Source organism: Rutidosis leptorrhynchoides, chromosome 3 (assembly GCF_046630445.1).
Source record: "Rutidosis leptorrhynchoides isolate AG116_Rl617_1_P2 chromosome 3, CSIRO_AGI_Rlap_v1, whole genome shotgun sequence".
In the NCBI taxonomy this organism is placed as follows: Eukaryota; Viridiplantae; Streptophyta; class Magnoliopsida; order Asterales; family Asteraceae; genus Rutidosis; species Rutidosis leptorrhynchoides.
The window spans coordinates 624,080,524-624,099,725 of record NC_092335.1 but is presented as its reverse complement, the minus strand read 5'-3'; the positions used below and the strand labels follow the sequence as shown (position 1 = coordinate 624,099,725).

The following is a 19,202-nucleotide window of genomic DNA, read 5'->3' as shown; positions in this document are numbered from 1 at the left end:
AGACTTCGTCCAAAATGATTGGGACTTCGTCCAAATGAAAGGAGATTAAAAAGAAAACGAAACAGTAGCCAACAGTTCAACTGGACGCCGTCCAATTATGTGGGACGCCGTCCAGATTTTCTCACTTGGACGCCGTCCAAGAATATGGGACGCCGTCCAAGCCTTTATAACGGGATGCCGTCCAGAGTCTAGGACGCCGTCCAGTAGTAGGTTTCAGCCTACTTTTGACTTTTTGACCCACTTTCTCCACTTTAAAACCTACTGATTGAAGACCAGTTGGAGATATACGAACCAGAGAGTACAGAGACGAATTTTAGGAGCAATATTGGAGAACTCCAAGCTCTTGGAAGAGGCTCAACATCAAGGCATCAATGATCAAAACCTTCTTCATCCAAGAATTCATTGTTCTTGTAGGTTATCTCTTGTTCTAAAGCAATGATTTCCATTGATAATCTGATTGTTATGTTGTTTGTTACCATGATTGTTGGCTAGTTTCTATAATGTTTGTCTAGATTAATAACTGAGCTATTGGATGTAATCTTATTGATTGTATGTATTATGTGTGAAAGATTGAAGCTTGAATTAAAGAACCATGCTTATTGATGTTAAATCATTTGTATCTAGTTAATTGATATGTTGTTGATAAAGAGAACTCTTGTTGATGTATCATATTGATTTACAATCAACTTGTCTTAGATTGATTGTTTACTAAACCTGACCAAGGGGGTAAATTAGATCAATACGATTAAACGATATAGGAATGAATTGTGTAGAGCGAACGCAAAGACAATTGTTATTCAAGTCTTTGATCTTGCTAATCAACTAGTCACAAACGAAAAGGTCTAAGTAATAGGGAACCCTCACTTAGTACTTCTAGTTTGAGTACTCGCTAAAGAGAACTCTTGGCGGGTCGATCTAGGTGATTAGCATGCTTATCATAGTTATTTGGTTACAAACACGAGAACTTAGTGAAAAGGGAACCCTTGATCTTGTAATTGTGTTTACGTGTTTATTTAAGAGAACTCTTAGTGAACCTATTAGATAACTTACATACATAATCATTCAATCAGGCCTTAATATCAAAACTTACATCCAATACCGAGGGTAAAATATCTAGATGAACAATTCGTCTCTTTGATTTAAATCACACTATCTTATTTTCTTTCTTGCACTTGTTTTCATTATATAAACTTAAAAGACCAAAAATATTGTTTTTACTTTTAACCTTCTCTGATTTGGCTAAATCGTTAAATAGCCACAAAAACATAATATCTTGTACCTTTAAGTTTCATTTACTTAGTTAATCATAATATAGTTTATAATTCTAGTTTGACTAATACAACTGTCCTTGGAACGATACACGGAACTAAACCATTATTTATACTATTACACGATCGGGTACACTGCCTGTTAGTGTGTAACAGTCTTTTTAACCGGTGTTTTTCCAATGATAAATTTATATACCTGATTCTGCCCATCAATGACCTAGGGTCATATTTTTGAGATATCAGTAACATCGAACGTATATTTTAGCCTAAGATAGTTAGGGAGTAGTGGATATTTATTTTGGGATTTTCTAGTTTATAAGACAGATAAAGTAAATACGATAAAATTTGTAATTCAGATAAGTTTAAAGTAAGTGCATACTATGACTTCATCAGTTATTCTACCGAGATTATGAAATGCTGGCTCATGAATAGGCAGAGGCCTTGTATTCATTACACTGGTCCTAAACGCCCCTGTCATAAGACATGTCACTAGGTACTGCGTTAGGCTTGAAGATTCTGAATAGACAGCAACGTCCCTTACCCCCGACGCCCGTGCAGTCTGACTACAGGCATACACGTTCAGACGGCTCATCCAATTGAGCGACTCGGTTGGGTAACGTATTAACATTCCAAAATGGTCTAAACTTTCTTAAGCATAATAGAATACATGGTTTACCATATCCGAGAGACGTGATGTGTTTCAATGCTTTCGTTAATGATTGGTAAAAGATAGCTAGGCCCTTAAAAGGAGTTCAACCATAAAGAACACCATGGCCAAGTCAAGTCTGACTTCCATGAACACGTTCGGTTATCCTAACTGTCCAATCCTTTATGCGTCTAAACAAACAGTTCCTTAGTTAACTAAGAATCCCTCAAGTGGGGTGCAATGCTTGAGACCGCGTTATGGTGCAGTGTACTGGTCAACACTAACCGTGTTCCATGGCCTTACTTAGCAGAGGTACAGCTTACAACAACCGCTGTGCTTCAGCGTGCACGTACGAAGTTTATATGCTTGGTGACTACACTAGCATGGTCTGAGACCGACAATGTACTAGGGGTCTAGTCAGATGTTTCACTACGAAAGAGTCCTCAGTCGGAGTCCAAAGCTTGATAGACTTACTACAACCGGTGTGCCTCAGTCGATCTTACGTTGTATCCGATAGACTTCTCTTACCAAGGGGTGACACAGATAGTGTACTCTGAATCGGGGTTCACGACTTTCCAATAACAGAGCCTATAACTACGTTCTATTAGTTGGAAAATCGATTGAGTTTAAAGCATAATCGGAAAGCATTTTGACAACATACATAGACCATAATATTATTTCGGCATTATAACTGCTTATATCATAGCATACACTAAAGATAACTACTCGCTAATCATGGCAAAAATATCATAAAACATTATATAAGATAAAGGATAGAAGTACCAGTAGATTAAACGAGTTCTGAATACAAAAGTGACAACTTCAAGACTCCAGACCGCTCATAATACAATCTTCAGCGTTCTTCTCCGGGTACTAGGTTTCCCGCACGGAGTCGAAGGCCTTGAGAGTATGACTAATATTATACAAGAGAGAGAAAGAAGTGAATTGAAGTGTGTGTTGGAATGAATGACAAAGACCCATTAAATAGACTTGGAATTTTCCAGAATACGCCTGGCAGGCCGTATGCCAGGGCGTATTTGGCAGGCCGTATTCAAGGCAGGCCGTTTGGTGGGCCGTATGTTGGCACGTATCTGGAAGGCCGTATCCATAGTGGCAGGCAGTATGGCAAGCTGTATGGCTTGCTCGTCAGCCTTGATTCCCTGGATCGTAAGTTGATTTCTTGTCTTTCACCGTTTTCGCTCTAGAATCTTCGTTTTAGCTCCGATTCTCTTGATTCTTTTTGCACCGCCTTCGTAATTACTTGTTTTTCAATTCTAACTGGCGAAGTAGGTATTTTTCCGACAAAGTTTGAATCTTTCTTGTTTCTGGGCCTTAATACCGGGGTGAAAACATGACTTTTTAGTCGATATCAACTGCAAACACACATTTCACGCAGAATTTAGGTTAATGTTGCTCAAAGTTGTAAATATGTGTGTGTGTGCACGCGCGCGCGCGTGTGATGCATATATTATATTTATATATAAGAACAGAAACTGAAACACAGCAGTTGTGATTGTCCGAAATCGTTCCTGACCAGCAGTGTCCCAAATTTGGAGTTTAATCCGTTTGCCATCAAGTTCAATGGTTCGTATCAAAAAATAAATACTGTAGAACATGTGATATAAAAAATTTCAAAGTTTGTTGTAAAATATATGAACTCACCCTATAGTATTGATAACACTTTTAGTGAAAGAACTATCAGAAAAACACAAAAGAAGACGACTCTTCCCCACACCTTCAACAAAATGAAACAGTCATCTTCAGACATCAACATATGTTTTTTTTTTTTTTGAAACTCAAATAATATATATGGACGACATCTTTTAAAACTGTTTTAAAACAATACACGTTTGTGTATATTTTTATATCCTATAAATTAAATAACAAATTAGATCACAAACATAATCGACATATATAATTGGTTAAAATGTTTTTTTAACTAATAGTGTAGCGAATCTTGTGTGCATGCATTATTCGTTGACACAAATTTTTTCCAAAATACCCTTCAAATTTAAGTCATGTCATCCAATGAGCTTGCAAACACTCCTCGTTATTTTTCTAACCTATTAAGACTAGCGTGAATTATAACCACGAGGTGGAATTTCAAATCTAGTCAGACTGAAGTGAATTTCCACTGTTTCCAAATTGGACGACTTAATCGTATTCACGGTGAGACCTGAGTTCTAGGCAAGGATGAGACAAACATGTCAGTAGATAATAGTGGTTTGTTGAACTACATATATCTCAAGGTCTCATAAAGATCTAAGAGTTGCACTTGTAACGTAATTGATACCCGCTACCTACCAATAGACTCCATAACTGCTAGCTGATCAACAGATGTGGCTATGGAACCTCTATGTGGATCTTAGGCTTTCGTAAATTAATTGTTTTTAAAAAATTATAAAAACTTGGGTAGTTAATTTATTAAAGCTCAATATCGAAAATACTAAATTGAATCATATATATGTTGTAGATGTCAAATAATCAAAACGCAAACCAAAACACTTTCTTCTTTGTTGGAGAAGGATAAACTCAATGTTCAAACTTCCCAAACTGACACCGCAATCTGAGAACTGTTCTCAAACATAAATGGAAGTTGAATAAAGTTTAAAACCCATATCCTTTCTTCCTGTTGTGGCAGTTGCTGCTGCTCAGCAAAATGCTTATCAAATGTTGTTCGATGATCAGGAAGAAATAGGATTGAAGGGTGAAAAAGAATAAGCCGAATACTTTGTGGAAGGAAAATGACAAATCATTTGCTAGGAAAAAAATTCCACCTTCCAAGAAGGAAAGCCCAACAAAAGATGCCGAATGTTTCCATTGTGGAAAGGTTGGCAATTGGAGAAGGAAGTTGTCCTATCTTCCAATCTGAGCAGAGAAAAGGCAACGCTGGTGAGACTAGCAAATCAGGTATATTCCATATATAGTTATATACTTCTTCTAGTGATTTCTAGATCTTTGTTAACTGGTTGTGGCCTTCACACCTGTAACAATATGAAGGGAATGAGAAGAAGTAATAGACTGAAGAAAGAGACACTGGATTTGTAAGTAGGTAAGGGGGATCAAGATTTTGTTAAAGCTATTGGTACCTCTGAACTTACTTCTCTATGTGGTCTTATTGTTTTGTTGGAACAATAGCATTATGCTCTCAATACTGCGAGCTACATAGTTTGAAAGATGTTAGTATTAAACTTGCATTTACACACTTAGGTATTTCAGTTTCTAAGGATAATATATTTATCTTAATACCTATCCACGTGATGGTATTTTTGAAATTGATATGCATAGTGTAATTTCAAATGAGAATTCTGTGTATACCTACATCGCCAAAGTCTTCAAGCAAGACTTGAATAAGACCTATCTATGACATTGTCATATTGGTCATATAAACAACCAATGCATTTCAAAACTCCAATCTAATGGACTTTTGGAATCAATTGACTCTGAGTCATTTGATGTATGCGAGTCATGTTTATGTGAAAAGATGACAAATGCTTCTTTCTCCGATTTAGGTAAAAGAGCTAAAGATCTTTTAGGACTAATACATACTGTTGTATGTAGCCCTTTAAAAACAATGTATAGATTTAGTTAATTTTACTTCATTACATTTACTGATGAGTACAGTGGCTATGATTATGTTCACTTGCTGAAACATAAATATAAAGCTATTTTAACATTCAAAAGTATTCCAAAATGAAGTAGATAATCAGCTTGAAAAGACCACTAAAGCACTTCGCTCCAATGGAGTAAGTGAGTTTATGACTCAAGAATTTTTAGATCACCTAAAGAATTGTGGGATTGTCTCATAGTTCACTCTACCTTACACACCACAAAATGATGGTGTGTCTGAGTAAGAGGAATCGAACTTTACTTGATATAGTTTGATTTATGATGAGTCTGATTTCTCTACTACCGTCTTTTACGGATATGCATGAGAGTCTGCTGCAGGCATACTCAATGTGATTCCAACTATGAAGGTAGAAAAGACACCATATGAGTTATGGCATGGGAAGAATTCCAAGTTGTCTTATTTGAAAGTCTGGGGTTATAAAGCGTACGTGAAGCATGACACTTCAAACAAATTAGAACCCAGAACTATCTAATGTTACTTTGTACGATACATAAAGGAAACAATGGGTTACTACTTTTACTTCCAAGCTGAAGACAACGTGTTTTCTGCTCGGTCTGCTGAATTCCTGGAAAGAGATCTTTTCTTACAAGGAGTCAGTGGGAGTAAAGTAGATCTTGAAGAAATTCAAGTACTTTAAAGTAACATACCTTCAGTAAGCACTAGCAATCCATACGTTGAAACTGAGCGCACTGTTGGTGAGCCAGAACGTATTACACCTGCACTTTATAGATCTAGTAAAACTCATCGACTTATGAGGTTTAATTATTTGATTAATTCAGATAAACCTCAACTAGGGGATTATGATGAACCCTCTAGCTGCGTGAGGCCATATCAGATCCTGAATCTGAAAATGACTAGATTCTATGAATACAGACATGCAGTCCATGAAGGATAATCAAGTATGAGACTTGATTGATCTTCTACCCAATTGTAAGACAATGAGGTAAAAATGGGTCTTCAAAGGAAGACTGATATGGACGGTAATGTAAACACTTTTAAAGCTCGATTGGTAACAAAAGGTTATGATGAAAGTTTTTCACCAGTCGCGAGCCTTAAAACAATTAGGATACTTATAGACATGGTTACTTTTCATGATAATAAACTATGGCTAATGGATGTCAAAACCGCTTTCCTAAATTGCGACCTAAGCGAGGACGTATATATGGTTCAGCCGGAATGGTTTATGAATCCTAAGCACTCTAATAAAGTATGCAAGCTTCTAAAATCCATTTATGGATAAAAGCAAGCATCCAGGAGCTAGAATCTTAAGTTTAATGAGAAAATCAAAGTGTTTAATTTATCTCAAAACCAAGATAAGCCCTGAGTTTACATTAGAGCTACTGGAAACAGAGTAGTCTTCTTGATCTTATATGTTGATGACATATTACTTATTAGAAAAAACATTCCAACTTGCAAGATGTCAAGTCCTGGCTTGAAAAATGTATTTCCATAAAGGATCTTGATGAAGCTACTTATATTATTGGAATGAGGATCTATACAATAGATCCAATTGGCTTATTGGTTTTAATCAAAGTACATACATTATCTTGCAGACATTTAGCATGCAAAACTCCAAGAATGGAGCTTTGCCAATGCAAAAGGGTATAACCGTGAGAAAGTATCAAAAGTCCTATCACAACAGATGAGATGAGACAAATGAAATGTATCACATATGCTTCGGCTATATGATCCATTATGTATGCCATGATATGTACTATACTCGATGTTTCATTAGTTTTGAGTTTGACGAGTCATTGTCAACATAATCCAGGTGAAGTATATTGGATTGTTGTTAAGAATATTTTTTAGTATTTGCAGAGTACTAATGATATGTTCTTGGTTTACGGTGGTTTAGAAGAAGAGTTAAGTATTAAGTTTTATACTGATTCTAGTTTCCAAACTGATCAAGATGATTCTCGATCCAGTCACGTTGTTTCTTTGTCATGATGGGCAAGACAGTTGATTGGAAGAGCTCTAGGCAGAGCACTATTGAACAATCTACAACAAAAGCAGAATACATTGGTGACTGAGAAGTTGCTCAGAAAGCTGTCTGGATAAGGAAGTTTGTTGTTATACTCAAAGTAGTACACAACATTTAATCTTCTATAATATGTACTGTGATAGTTCGAGTGTTAATATACTTTTGAAAGAATCACATGTACATAAAAGTATCTGGCACATTCTTCAAAAGTTTGACTACATTCATTAAGTCATTAAGAGGAATGATATTAGTATTCTTAAAGGTTCATACAAATGATAATGTGGCTGACCCGTTCATGAAGTCCATGATGCACAACAAGCATGATGATCATTCTAGTAATACTGAACTTTGTTATGTTGCTGATCTTTTTCATTTGTAATTTAGTATTTGGATATTTTTAGAACATTAAGTAGTTTTATATTAATGAATTGATATATAGTTGGTATGATCGTTTTCATTTATATCACTGTGTTCTATATTAAAATGTTTAATCCATGAATAATTGTTGATTATTCAAAATCTCCATAATCGGTCATGATATGGGAATAACATGAATAAAGATTAATGTGAAATTTTGGTTATATTTATTGATGATAAATAGTTAACTTGTTGAGACCAAAATTCATATGTATTCATTGATGATGAATATTGGAATGACCCAACCATGAGATGTCACTACATGGATCATAGTCAGTAGTGAATCTTTTAATGATTATGTCTTCGTTTCCTTAGACTTGAGATGCACGCCCGTCTTGATGAGTGTAGCATTGTACTTTGATATGGCTAAACGATGTCCTGAATAAGGCTGTTATAAAGGCCATTATTGGGTATAATGTAAAGCTCGTGATAGACACGTGTATGCAATATAGGATTTGTTCCTCTCAAATGTTTGGAGTTAGATACTTTTTGAGCTCCTCGATGAATGAATAAGATATTTGTGTGGCCGCACCCAGATGTAATTAAGATGACACTTAATTAATTTGGTGATCTAATTCAGTTCTAAGATCGAGAAACAAAATTGTTAAACAAATAAGAATGACCGATGATCCATATCTCAAGTTTAACTACAGTATCTGAAACAAAAGGACGAATGACATTTAAAACTTACCATAAACAGTTTCGAGAAACTACCCTCACATGAATTTGGGGACAATAACGTGTTGCTAGACGCTTACCATTGTTTGTATAGTTACTTAGTGTTGTGCCATGCACAAGTGGGAGTCTGTAGGATTAATGTGCAAGGTACAACATATAACTATATGACCAACTTCATTTGAGCCTTCGGGGTCACACACATATACACCGAGACGTCAAATAAAATATATATATGATGTATATATATTACTCAAGTAACAAAATAGTAAATCGAAATTAATTCATTTACTATTTATATGAATAGTAAATGAAACGAAATTAATTAATTTACTATTCACATGAAAGCGACATGATATAAATTATTAATTATAAGTTACATAACATACTCCTGAAGTATTTGAGAAATACGACTTTTTAAAACCAAATCAATCGAAATATTAGATTTTGGGAATCAAAATATAGATAGAAACAAAATAACTTTGTACGCGTTTTGTTTCACGGACTTCACAATTCAATGTTTATTTTTACACATATATTATAAATATAAGCATTGATTGGTTTTTGGAAGAGGAAGTCATAAGAAAAAAAGAAAAGGAAACACATACATTGCAAATCAAATGAACCCTTTTTTATCTCATCATTGGCTCTTTAATTCGTGAAATTAATTAGCATGAAGAAATGCTTAAGTGTTCTTGCAAACAAGAGTTATACGGAGGATTATTATTGTTTCATTAAATTAATCAAAGGTTGATTAATTGTTACTTGGATTTGGACTAGCATCCATTGACGGTCGTTTAAAGTGTAGTGTGGACTATCCTAAGAGACGGTCATATTTTTGATCGTAGGTTTCTCTCCTTCAAACAGTTTCTTCAAGAAAGGTATATCGTTTACTCACTTTGTGAATTACATATTTTGACAATTATTATGGTGTAACTGGATCATTGAGATAAATTAATCGTGTGTATGTTTCATTAAATATATGAATATTTAATCTTGTAAATTTTTTATGAAATAATAAAAGATTATTATTTTAACTATCCGCTGCGTTAATCTGACTAAAAGTACACACGATTTTCCAACAAATACCTCTTTTGTCGAGTTCGGTACGAACCAAGATCCGTCTTTTCAACGCCCGCCATATGAATATTTCAACTTTACAAGATTATTTTTTGAGTCTCGAAACCCGAATTGTTGTTGTTTTGAATCAGCCGCTCGTCGAAAATGCTTGCTAACTTTTTTGTTGTAAAAACTCCACTTGAGGCTAGGTTCCAAATCCATAAGTCATTTGCCCTGTCCTGCTTAACATATAGATTTAAAAGATTATTAATGGTGTCAAGTTCTGCCCTCGTTCGTCCAGTAACAGCCAGAGACCAGTCCCACTTTAGCTCTATTCCTTGATCAGACCACGAAACTCTATCCCGAACAAGTGCGTTTCGATCAGCTTCCACGTGATAAAGGGCGCCTGAATTTTTCCTTCAAAGGGACGTCACTAAGCCATGGATCATCTCAGAATTGCGTATCGGCACCATCTCCAAATACCTTTGAAAACGAATGCGAAAAGTTGAAGTCCAGTGTATGCAAAAAGTGTCCTGCGGGTAAAATGTTAAGCCACGCGTCACTCGGTCCTTGTTTTATTTTCTTGTTTTTGGCAAAAGAAAATTTAATAAGGGAAATGGTGCACGTAAAATGTAAAGCCACGCGTCATTCGGTCCTTGTTTTATATTTTTATTTTTGGCAAAAGAAAATTTAATAAGGGAAATGGTGTGCTCCATAACCGATTTGCAAAATATTGAGGCGAACAACACGAGTAACACTTTCAGGAAGCAATATCCATGCCATTGAAATATCGTGCAAGAATCAATTAACCAAACCAATACACATTCTGTGATGTGATGTGACCAATGAACTATTTGTTTGTTAATGGATGCATTTTGATAGTTAGCATTAAACTATGAAAGTTAGAATAATTTTGTTTGACAGCCTAAATGATCAAACATATATTTATCGAAGGTTAAATACATCTTTGAATGCAATAATATCTGGTATAAGTATCTTAAGATTTAAATCTATGGTTCATATACAGTGGATAACTCATATCAATATGACAATATCAATGATGTGATTACATGTAAAGTCTTTTTTTTTACCAGCAAAATTATCTATATATCTAATAGACAAAACTCTGTAGCACTATTCACCAATAGTAATCAGGGGTATTTTCGTTATTTCACCTTTTTTTTGTCTCCAACGATAAAAGAAGCAACTCTCATAAAAGAACCAACCCTTCAATGTTACCAAAAGATATCGAAAAAAAAAAATTATCAAAAAATCAACTAACTTTTTTTTTCCCTTTTGTTTCTCAACGATAAAGAAGGCAATTTTCATAAAAGGAACAATCCTTCAATGCTACCAAACGATGTCGAAAAACATTTTTTTTACAAAATAGATCAACTAACTTTAAAAAAAAAAAAAAAAACCAACGCCAAAAAAACAACTTTCACAAAAGGAGCAACCCTTCAATGTTAGATGTCGAAAAAAATTCTTTTTTACAAAATAGATCAAGATTTTTTTTTTTAACTCGCATTCAAAACGGAGCCCCGGCGCGAATCGAGGGCTCCATAACTAGTTTAGTTTATTTATATATAAATAAACATCAACCTCCCTAGCGAGAAACTAGGGAGACGCCAAAGAGATTACAACTGTTTCAATAGATATTAAATCTACCTCTATTACAAAATCAATTAAACACATTATACGAATATAATAAAAACTATCATTCTTCTTCAACAGATTAGGACCAAAGAGGACACTATTCCATCATTGATAACGTTCATCGTTTAATGGCCAAAAAATAGTTATAGTAGGTTACCGACGCAAGGGACCAACCTGAAAACCTTAAAGATGATCGATAATTGCTTAATGTTTTCCATGCTACGTTAGATGTTGTGTGTTTTATTGACGTCTAGGGTTTATGATAATCATTATACCCTAATTTTAGAACCACCCAAACCGTCAATATCATTTCTATAAGAAACTTCAACTATATTCGGCTAAAATTATAGAAAGTATCCTGATCATACTTGGATATGATTTATTCAACCGCCTTATAGGGATGCACGTTGCATTATACAAGTGCTTGCAATATTGGCAAGTTAGCGCGCAATAAATAACAACATCATGGTCCAAATACCTTATATACCGTGCTTAAACGCAATGATGTGTGAATTCTGCATGTGGAGATATGCACATAATTAATGAATGTTAAGCAATTATTGCCTTGTAACTCAAACTCTAAGATACTACTATACAAGATTACTCACATTAGATATAAAATTGTACAATTCACAGAAAGTAACAAGGAGATCACCAAAATATTACCAATATATCGAAAAACGAGTCTGTGGTATCCCACGATTACAGCCGAGGGAGAATGATAACAAAATAGAATAATAACCAAGATTGGTACCACAATTGATACACCAATCTATCACTATAACAGTAGATTAACACAAGAACTATGAAAACAGAGATGAATTTGATGAATAAGAACAATGAGGATCAAGTGATGAAATGAGGCATGTCTGATGATTGTCGAGCATAGCAGCAACCCTAGGAGGGGTTTTATAGCCTTCACAAATGTAGTTGCACTTTGCACCCTTAAAGATCCAAAAACTTGTAATAATAAGAAAAAGCTGCCATCTTTCATAAAATATATCTTACATACCTTTATTGCAACAGAGTCCTTACACTTATAAACAAAAAACACAATAAGAAGTAGATAAAGGGAAGATTGCAAGCATGAATTTAACAAAAATAGCATAATGCATCCATATCTCATAAGTCTAACGGTTAGGATTATGATATTCTCACAAGAGGTGTCAGTCCCAAGCCTCAAGCTAAATATATTGGGGTGGCCAATTAATGGGTTAAAAACAATTACGAGATAACTCGTGTTAGGTCGCGTACATTTAAGTAATTATATTTGCGCTCCTCGGGTTGTCTTAACAGGGAAGAACCTTATTCATTTTTCCATTTGTATTAAACCAATGTTTCTTAAATACATAATAAATATATGCAAATTCAATTTGTTTCATACTTTTGTACTCCGTATTTGTTAGAGAGTATGATCAAATCGGTTTTCTCAAATTCAATAGAGGAGTAAAGTGGTTATATGTTGCTCTTTTTCAAATACGGGCATTTTAATCACCAATTTATATTTTTATTACTTTACTATCAATAAAATAAAAGTCCCTTTTATGGAAAAATGCCCAAATTGACACTTCAAAAAGATTATGCCCATGTGACTTCCACATTCTGAGGTCCCATAGTCATCTTTCCAAAAAGTTGCACCCCATATGTCTCAATTTAGAAGGTGTCCGTACAACTACCCTCTCTCTCTGAACAACCAATTTCAAAATTACCAAATCAAATACTCAAATTCCACTTCAAATCCTTTACTATCGATCCAACAACTAACACACTCTTATGCTGAAGCTGTGATTAGGAATAGTCCGGCTAAAAACATTGGTCACAATGATCGAAATAGGCCGAATGAGGGTTCCAATTGAGGATATGGCAGGAGAGTCTCAACGATATTTCTAGGTAATCTAGCTAGAGATATCACACCTATGGGAATTAGCGAAGCGTTTAGGCATTATGGATGGATCCAGAATATAGGGTGGAGAGAAGGGCGTAATTTTGCATTCATTAAATTTCTCTACTTGCCTTTTTGTTTAAACATCTCCACAATCAACACTTTAAACATACTCGTCATCAATTTCCTGCAAGGAATCAATTGCAGCCGAAGCAAGGCTCGCGTGTTTTGCTGCTAGTTCCCTTGTTCTTTGTATTTCATGACTCTTACTACTCAGATAAGTGACGGCCATCAGTCACCAAAAGTTAAATTTTATATAAAAATCACAGTTTAACCTATTCACAACAATCATATGCGATACATACGAGATCATACCTGCTTTGAGACACTTGTCGTGTACCCAAATCGTCAACTGATGGTTCCTGTTCATCAGAAGACGTATCAAAGCTGGCTTGAGACACGTCTCGTCCACCCACATCACTAAATGAACGTTCTTTTTCATAAAAACCCGGATCAAAGCTGGCTTGAGACACTTCTCGTCCACCAACATCACTAAATGATGGATCTTTATTATTAAAATGCGTATCAAAGCTGGCTTGAGACACTTCTCGTCCACCAACATCACTAAATGATGGATCTTTATTATTAAAATGCGTATCAAAGCTGGCTTGAGATACTTCTCGTCCACCAACATCACTATATGATGGTTCTTTATCTTAAAATGCGTATCAAAGCTGGCTTCAGACAATTTTATTCTACCCACATCGGTAAGTGATGGTGGTTCTTCATGATGCTGGTTCTTCATCAAAAAACAGTGTCAGAGATACTTTTTGGTCAACATTGGAGAAAATTTCAATATATATATAATATAGGGGCAGGATCAATGGGGAAGTAACCAATCGGGGGGAAGCGGGCAGAAGCAAATTTTTTTTTTTTCCGTTTTTTGAAAAAACTTTGTTCACGAACATTATAGATTGGATGAAAATATGAACATTTAGAAAAGACACTTCGTGATGAATGTTATTATTTTGGCGGGAAATCGATCGACAAAAATAACATTCAAGATAATATTGTTCGTGAAGAATGTTAACGTTTTTTTTCTTCATGTTTTGTGAAGTAAAATTTAGCCCGATTTAGAGTTTAGGGTTTAGGGTTTAGGGTTTAGGGTTTGGTGTTTTTGGGTTTATGAACACCAAACCCTAAACCCTAAACTCTAAACCGTTCGTGTTAAAAACTCAATCTAAATCCTAAATCTAAACCCTATAAACCCTAATATCTAAACCCTAATATCTAAACCCTAATATCTAAAACCTCAACATACGCTCGAAAAACACGATAATTGTTATATATTACTTCTTCGAGCGTTTTCCCGCCAAAATAAATACATTTATCACAAAGTGTCTTTATTAAATGTTCATATTTTCATCCAATCTATAATGTTCGTGAACAAAGTTTTTTCAAAAAACGAAAAAAAAAAAAAAAAAAAATTGCTTCCCCCCCGATTATAAATACCTCAGCCTTGGAGTCGGAGTCCATAAGCCTTTGCTTAATATCTGTCGCCATCGAAAAGAAAACTTGCTCCACGTTTAGGGTCGTTTTTGCACTCTGAAAACAATATTCATCTAAGATATGTAAGGCAGACATATTCAAAGGGAAAATCTCTTTAAACAATTTTGAAAAAATGATTTTTTCCAATTTCCACCCATTTACTTATAAACTATAAATGGGTCGACTAGGGATCTACTTTATGTATACCAGGTTAAATAAAAGAATGTAGCTTAAAACGACCCTCAAACCGTCCCCCAAGAGATTCACAAGCCGAGACCCAGTCGCAATCCGAGAGACAATCGCCCCCAAGGTATCTCCAGGTTTCAACTAAAAACCATGGTGAGAGATACTAATTAGCCACTACTTTAACCTTATTTTTTTTTCTTGAGAGGCAAACACACACACCATTAACACGAATATTTACAACCAAGAATACAAGTGGGACTTGAACCCTCAACCAAGAGGTTGGAGGGCCACCACGATACCGCTGGGCCAAATGCCCATCAATACCCAAGATCCAAACCCCATGAGATGTACGAGCATTGTGCTCGTCACACCCCGTGAAGAGATGCACGAACCGAGTGTCTGTCGCACCCCGAGAGGCCTATGGCGCTGATACTAGATGAAACGACCCTCAAGAGATGTACGAGTCGTGTGTCCGTCACAACCCGAGACAATCACCTCACAAGCTAAAGCAATGGACTAACTGGGTATCTCTAGGTTTGAACTAAAAAACATGGTGGGAGATACTAATTAACCACTACTTTAACCTTATAAGGGACCAGATACTTTCTTACTTTCTTTCTCTATCTGATGTGTGGGAGGGGTTGTTACAAAACATGCCCAAAATCACCCTTAAGCGCATAACCTCCTAAATCATTTAAGAAATTATATTATCATTATTGAGGTCAAATATATTTTCTTAATATGGTTCTTTGCTTTTGAAAAATGCAACCATAAGTGTCACACTAATTATTAATAAGGAATCTCAATCTTTGAAATATAGCTCTGCGTGTCAACCCAAAGTGACGTTTCCTACATCACAAAAGAATCACCCGTTGCCACCTCATTTGTTTTGTTAGAATATAAGGCAGAACATATATAACTGATTCACTTACAGTTTCAAAAAATTTAATGCCATACTCATCAGCTAGTGCTTGGCCCTTTGCAGTGGGTACAGCCTACAACACATTGCAACAGTGTGATCAAATTTATCTAGAATATATATATATATATATATATATATATATATATATATATATATATATATATATATAGAGAGAGAGAGAGAGAGGGGGGGGGAGAGAGAGAGAGATAGAGAGAGAGGGGGGAAAGATCTAGCGCTAAGGCGGGTCTTGGGGATAAGTGATTTTGTGATTTTTATATATTTAGTTCTACAGCTCTGATTAAAAAAAATAAAATTCTGGTATCAATTTTTATTGTGTAAATTCAAAAAAAATATAATTTTTTTTAACTGGCTTGTTAACATACATATAAATGTTAACAGTTGTTCATACACCAGATGTATGTTAACAAAAAAAAAAAAAGAGAAAAAATGACTTTTGATTAATGAAAAACAGAGTTTAGGGTTTAGGGTTTAGAATGAGTTTTTAATACGAACGGTTTAGAGTTTAGGTTTAGGGGTTAGGGTTTAGTCCAAAATACTAAAACCTAAACCCTAACCCCTAAACTCTAAATCGGGGCTAAATAAAAAAATAAAAAAAATAAAAAAAAAACTCAAAAAAGGTTAGCATACATGTATGATAAGCTGCTTTCAAAATTTTTAATTTTTTTTTTTCTTTTTGAATCTACGCAATGAATACTATTCCAGACATTTTTATTTTTTAAATTGTAGCTGTAGAACTAAAGATATAAAAACTCAACATCACTTATCCCCAAATTAGTGCCTACCACTATATATATATATAGTGGTAGGATCAAGAGGGAAGTAACCATTCGGGGGGAAGCGGGAAGCAAAAATTTTTTTTTTTTTTTTCGTTTTTTGAAAAAACTTTGTTCACGGACATTATAGATGAGATGAAAATATGAACATTTAGTAGAGACACTTTGTGATAAATGTTTTTATTTTGGCGGGAAAACGCTCGAAGAAGTAATATATAACAATTATCGTGTTTTTCGAACGTATTTTGAGGTTTTAGCTATTGGGGTTTAGATATTAGGGTTTAGATATTAGGGTTTATAGGGTTTAGATATTAGGGTTTAGAAATTTAGGGTTTAGGGTTTAGATTTAGGGTTTAGATTTAGGATTTAGATTGAGTTTTTAACACGGACGGTTTAGAGTTTAGGGTTTAGGGTTTAGGGTTTAGGGTTTGGTGTTTTGGGTTTATTCACCCAAAACACCAAACCCTAAACCCTAAACCCTAAACTCTAAATCGAGCTAAATTTTACTTCACAAAACATGGAAAAAAAACGTTCATATTCTTCACGAACAATATTATCTTGAATGTTATTTTTGTTGATCGTTTTCCCGCCTAAATAATAACATTCATCACGAAGTGTCTCTTCTATATGTTCATATTTTCGTGTGATCTTGATGCCGGAAAAAAAAAATTCAAAAAAAATGAATTTTTTTTTTTTTTTTTTGCTTCCCCCCGCTTCCCCCGATTGGTTACTTCCCCATTGATCCTGCCCCTATATATATATATATATATATATATATATATATATATATATATATATATATATAATGAAATTAAACACATAAATATGAATGTGAACACTATACCCTCTTGCTTTCATCCATGTCAGCCTTATTCCCAACAAGGATCTTGTTTACATTATCAGATGCATGTTGTTCGATGTTGCGAATCCATTTTCTTATGTCTGGCAACAACAGGAAACAATATTGCAAATGATAAGATTAAGATATCGAACTAGAGCACAAGATGGTAATAAAGGAGAAGTAACGAGGTATAATTCATGAAAAAAGGGATAAAAATCTCACTGTTGAAAGATGACACATCTGTAACATCGTACACCAATAAAATTCCCATAGCTCCCCTATAGTAAGCTGGAGTAATTTGCAGAGAAAATATTAGGTAAATTACATATTATTCTGAAAATATGACATAACTAATCACTGTGCAAACACACATTTCATGCAGAATTTGGGTTACTGGTCAAGGGTTGCAAATGTGCGTGTGTGCGCGCGCGTGCGTGTGTTTGTATGATGCATATTATATGTAAGTATTTATAAGAACAGAAACTGAAACACACAAGTTGTGATTGTCCGAAATCGCTCTTGACCAGCAGTGTCCCAAATTTGGAGTTTAATCCGTTTGCCATCAAGTTCAATGGTTCTTGTCTTGAAATCAATACTGTAGAACACATGATTTCAAAAATGTCAAAGTTTGTTATAAAGACTTGTACTTTTTATGTAGAAGGAGATAGATCAACTGACCCTATGGTAGGGATAAAACTGGTAGTGAAAGAACGATCAGAAAAACGTGAAAGAAGACAACTCTTCCCTGCACCTGCAAAAAATTGAAAGGACACGAGACTATATATATTACCTACTCCATAATTAAGCATGACCAATGCAAAAAACTGCTCCAACTGAATGATCTTTTAAAATTTATTTTTATATTTTTTCATTTCCATAGAAGCAACCAATCAATACCATCCTTCCATCCACACAAAATTACTCTATCAAAAACATATACTGTACACATAGCTAAATAAACCTGATCACGAAATTAAACTATTAGTAGAATTTAGGAACTAACCTCTATCGCCAATCAAAAGGAGCTTAATAATGTAATCATAATCAGCTCGTGCCCTAGCCGGTGGAGCAGCCATTGAATTTGAATTATTGAGAGAATTATCAACAAAAATAGCTTCACAAACAGCGCGTATTTATGTTTCTAAATACACACGCATATATCTATATATCTCAATACCTGTAACAAACAAATAAATCAAGTTTATTCACAACAGATTTAAAATTATCAAAATATAATAACAGATCCGCCATTCAAATTCAAACAATGCAGATGGATAGAAATGGAAAATTAACTTTGAAAACAAATACGGAGTAAATTCAAGCAAAAATAACGGTTGGCTAAAATGCGCCGGTTGTTAGTACTGTAGTATTTTTGTTTTTCTTGTTGTTGTAGAGTGTGCGCTGATAACAAAGTAGGAAAAATTGGGGAAAAGAAGAATGAGGGAGAAAGGTTCCGGTGTTGACCCGCACAAGATAAATCGGTGGACAGTTGTTGTTGTTGTTGGATTTATTTAAAGGTAACGAACGTTGTTGATGCGGCAGAACTAAGATTTTTTTTCATCTGGTGCAAAAAAAAAAAAAAAAAAAAAAAAAAAAAATTAAGCCGTATCAAAAAAAAAAATTCAAAATATGAAGATTTTGGGGGGAAAAAATGAGGTTTTTAGGCAAATTTTAAAGGTTTTGGGACAAAATTTGA

The 19,202-nt window shown here is 34.6% G+C and overlaps 2 protein-coding genes across 11 annotated transcripts in view; both read right to left on the bottom strand.

The window, feature by feature from the left end:
• The window catches only part of LOC139902309 (ras-related protein RABE1c-like), a 171,359-nt gene extending 161,599 nt beyond the window's left edge, over positions 1–9,760 (bottom strand). The window contains exons 1-3 of the mRNA XM_071884949.1: positions 9,733–9,760; positions 3,577–3,649; positions 3,415–3,519 (exon numbers count right to left, since the gene is read on the bottom strand). Coding sequence (XP_071741050.1) covers positions 3,415–3,519; positions 3,577–3,649; positions 9,733–9,760 — 206 coding nt within the window. The remainder of the gene's footprint in view (positions 1–3,414; positions 3,520–3,576; positions 3,650–9,732) is intronic.
• Positions 9,761–10,079: 319 nt separating this feature from the next.
• LOC139898969 (ras-related protein RAB1BV-like) lies at positions 10,080–18,957 on the bottom strand. 10 transcript variants are annotated; one of them, XM_071881775.1, is made up of 10 exons: positions 18,510–18,957; positions 18,185–18,257; positions 18,001–18,101; positions 17,729–17,794; positions 17,510–17,607; positions 15,882–15,944; positions 14,728–14,820; positions 13,749–14,014; positions 13,591–13,715; positions 10,088–10,210 (listed from the first exon to the last, which is right to left on the bottom strand). In XM_071881775.1, exons 1-10 carry the CDS (start codon positions 18,580–18,582, stop codon positions 10,128–10,130), a joined length of 1,041 nt encoding a protein of 346 aa, XP_071737876.1. In that variant the 5' UTR covers positions 18,583–18,957; the 3' UTR covers positions 10,088–10,127. The 10 variants fall into 10 exon arrangements, with proteins under 10 accessions (XP_071737875.1, XP_071737876.1, XP_071737873.1 ...); XM_071881772.1 differs by having other exon boundaries at positions 13,591–14,014; positions 18,510–18,683; positions 18,800–18,957; XM_071881774.1 differs by having other exon boundaries at positions 10,080–10,210; positions 13,591–14,008.
• Between the last annotated feature and the right edge of the window lie 245 nt (positions 18,958–19,202).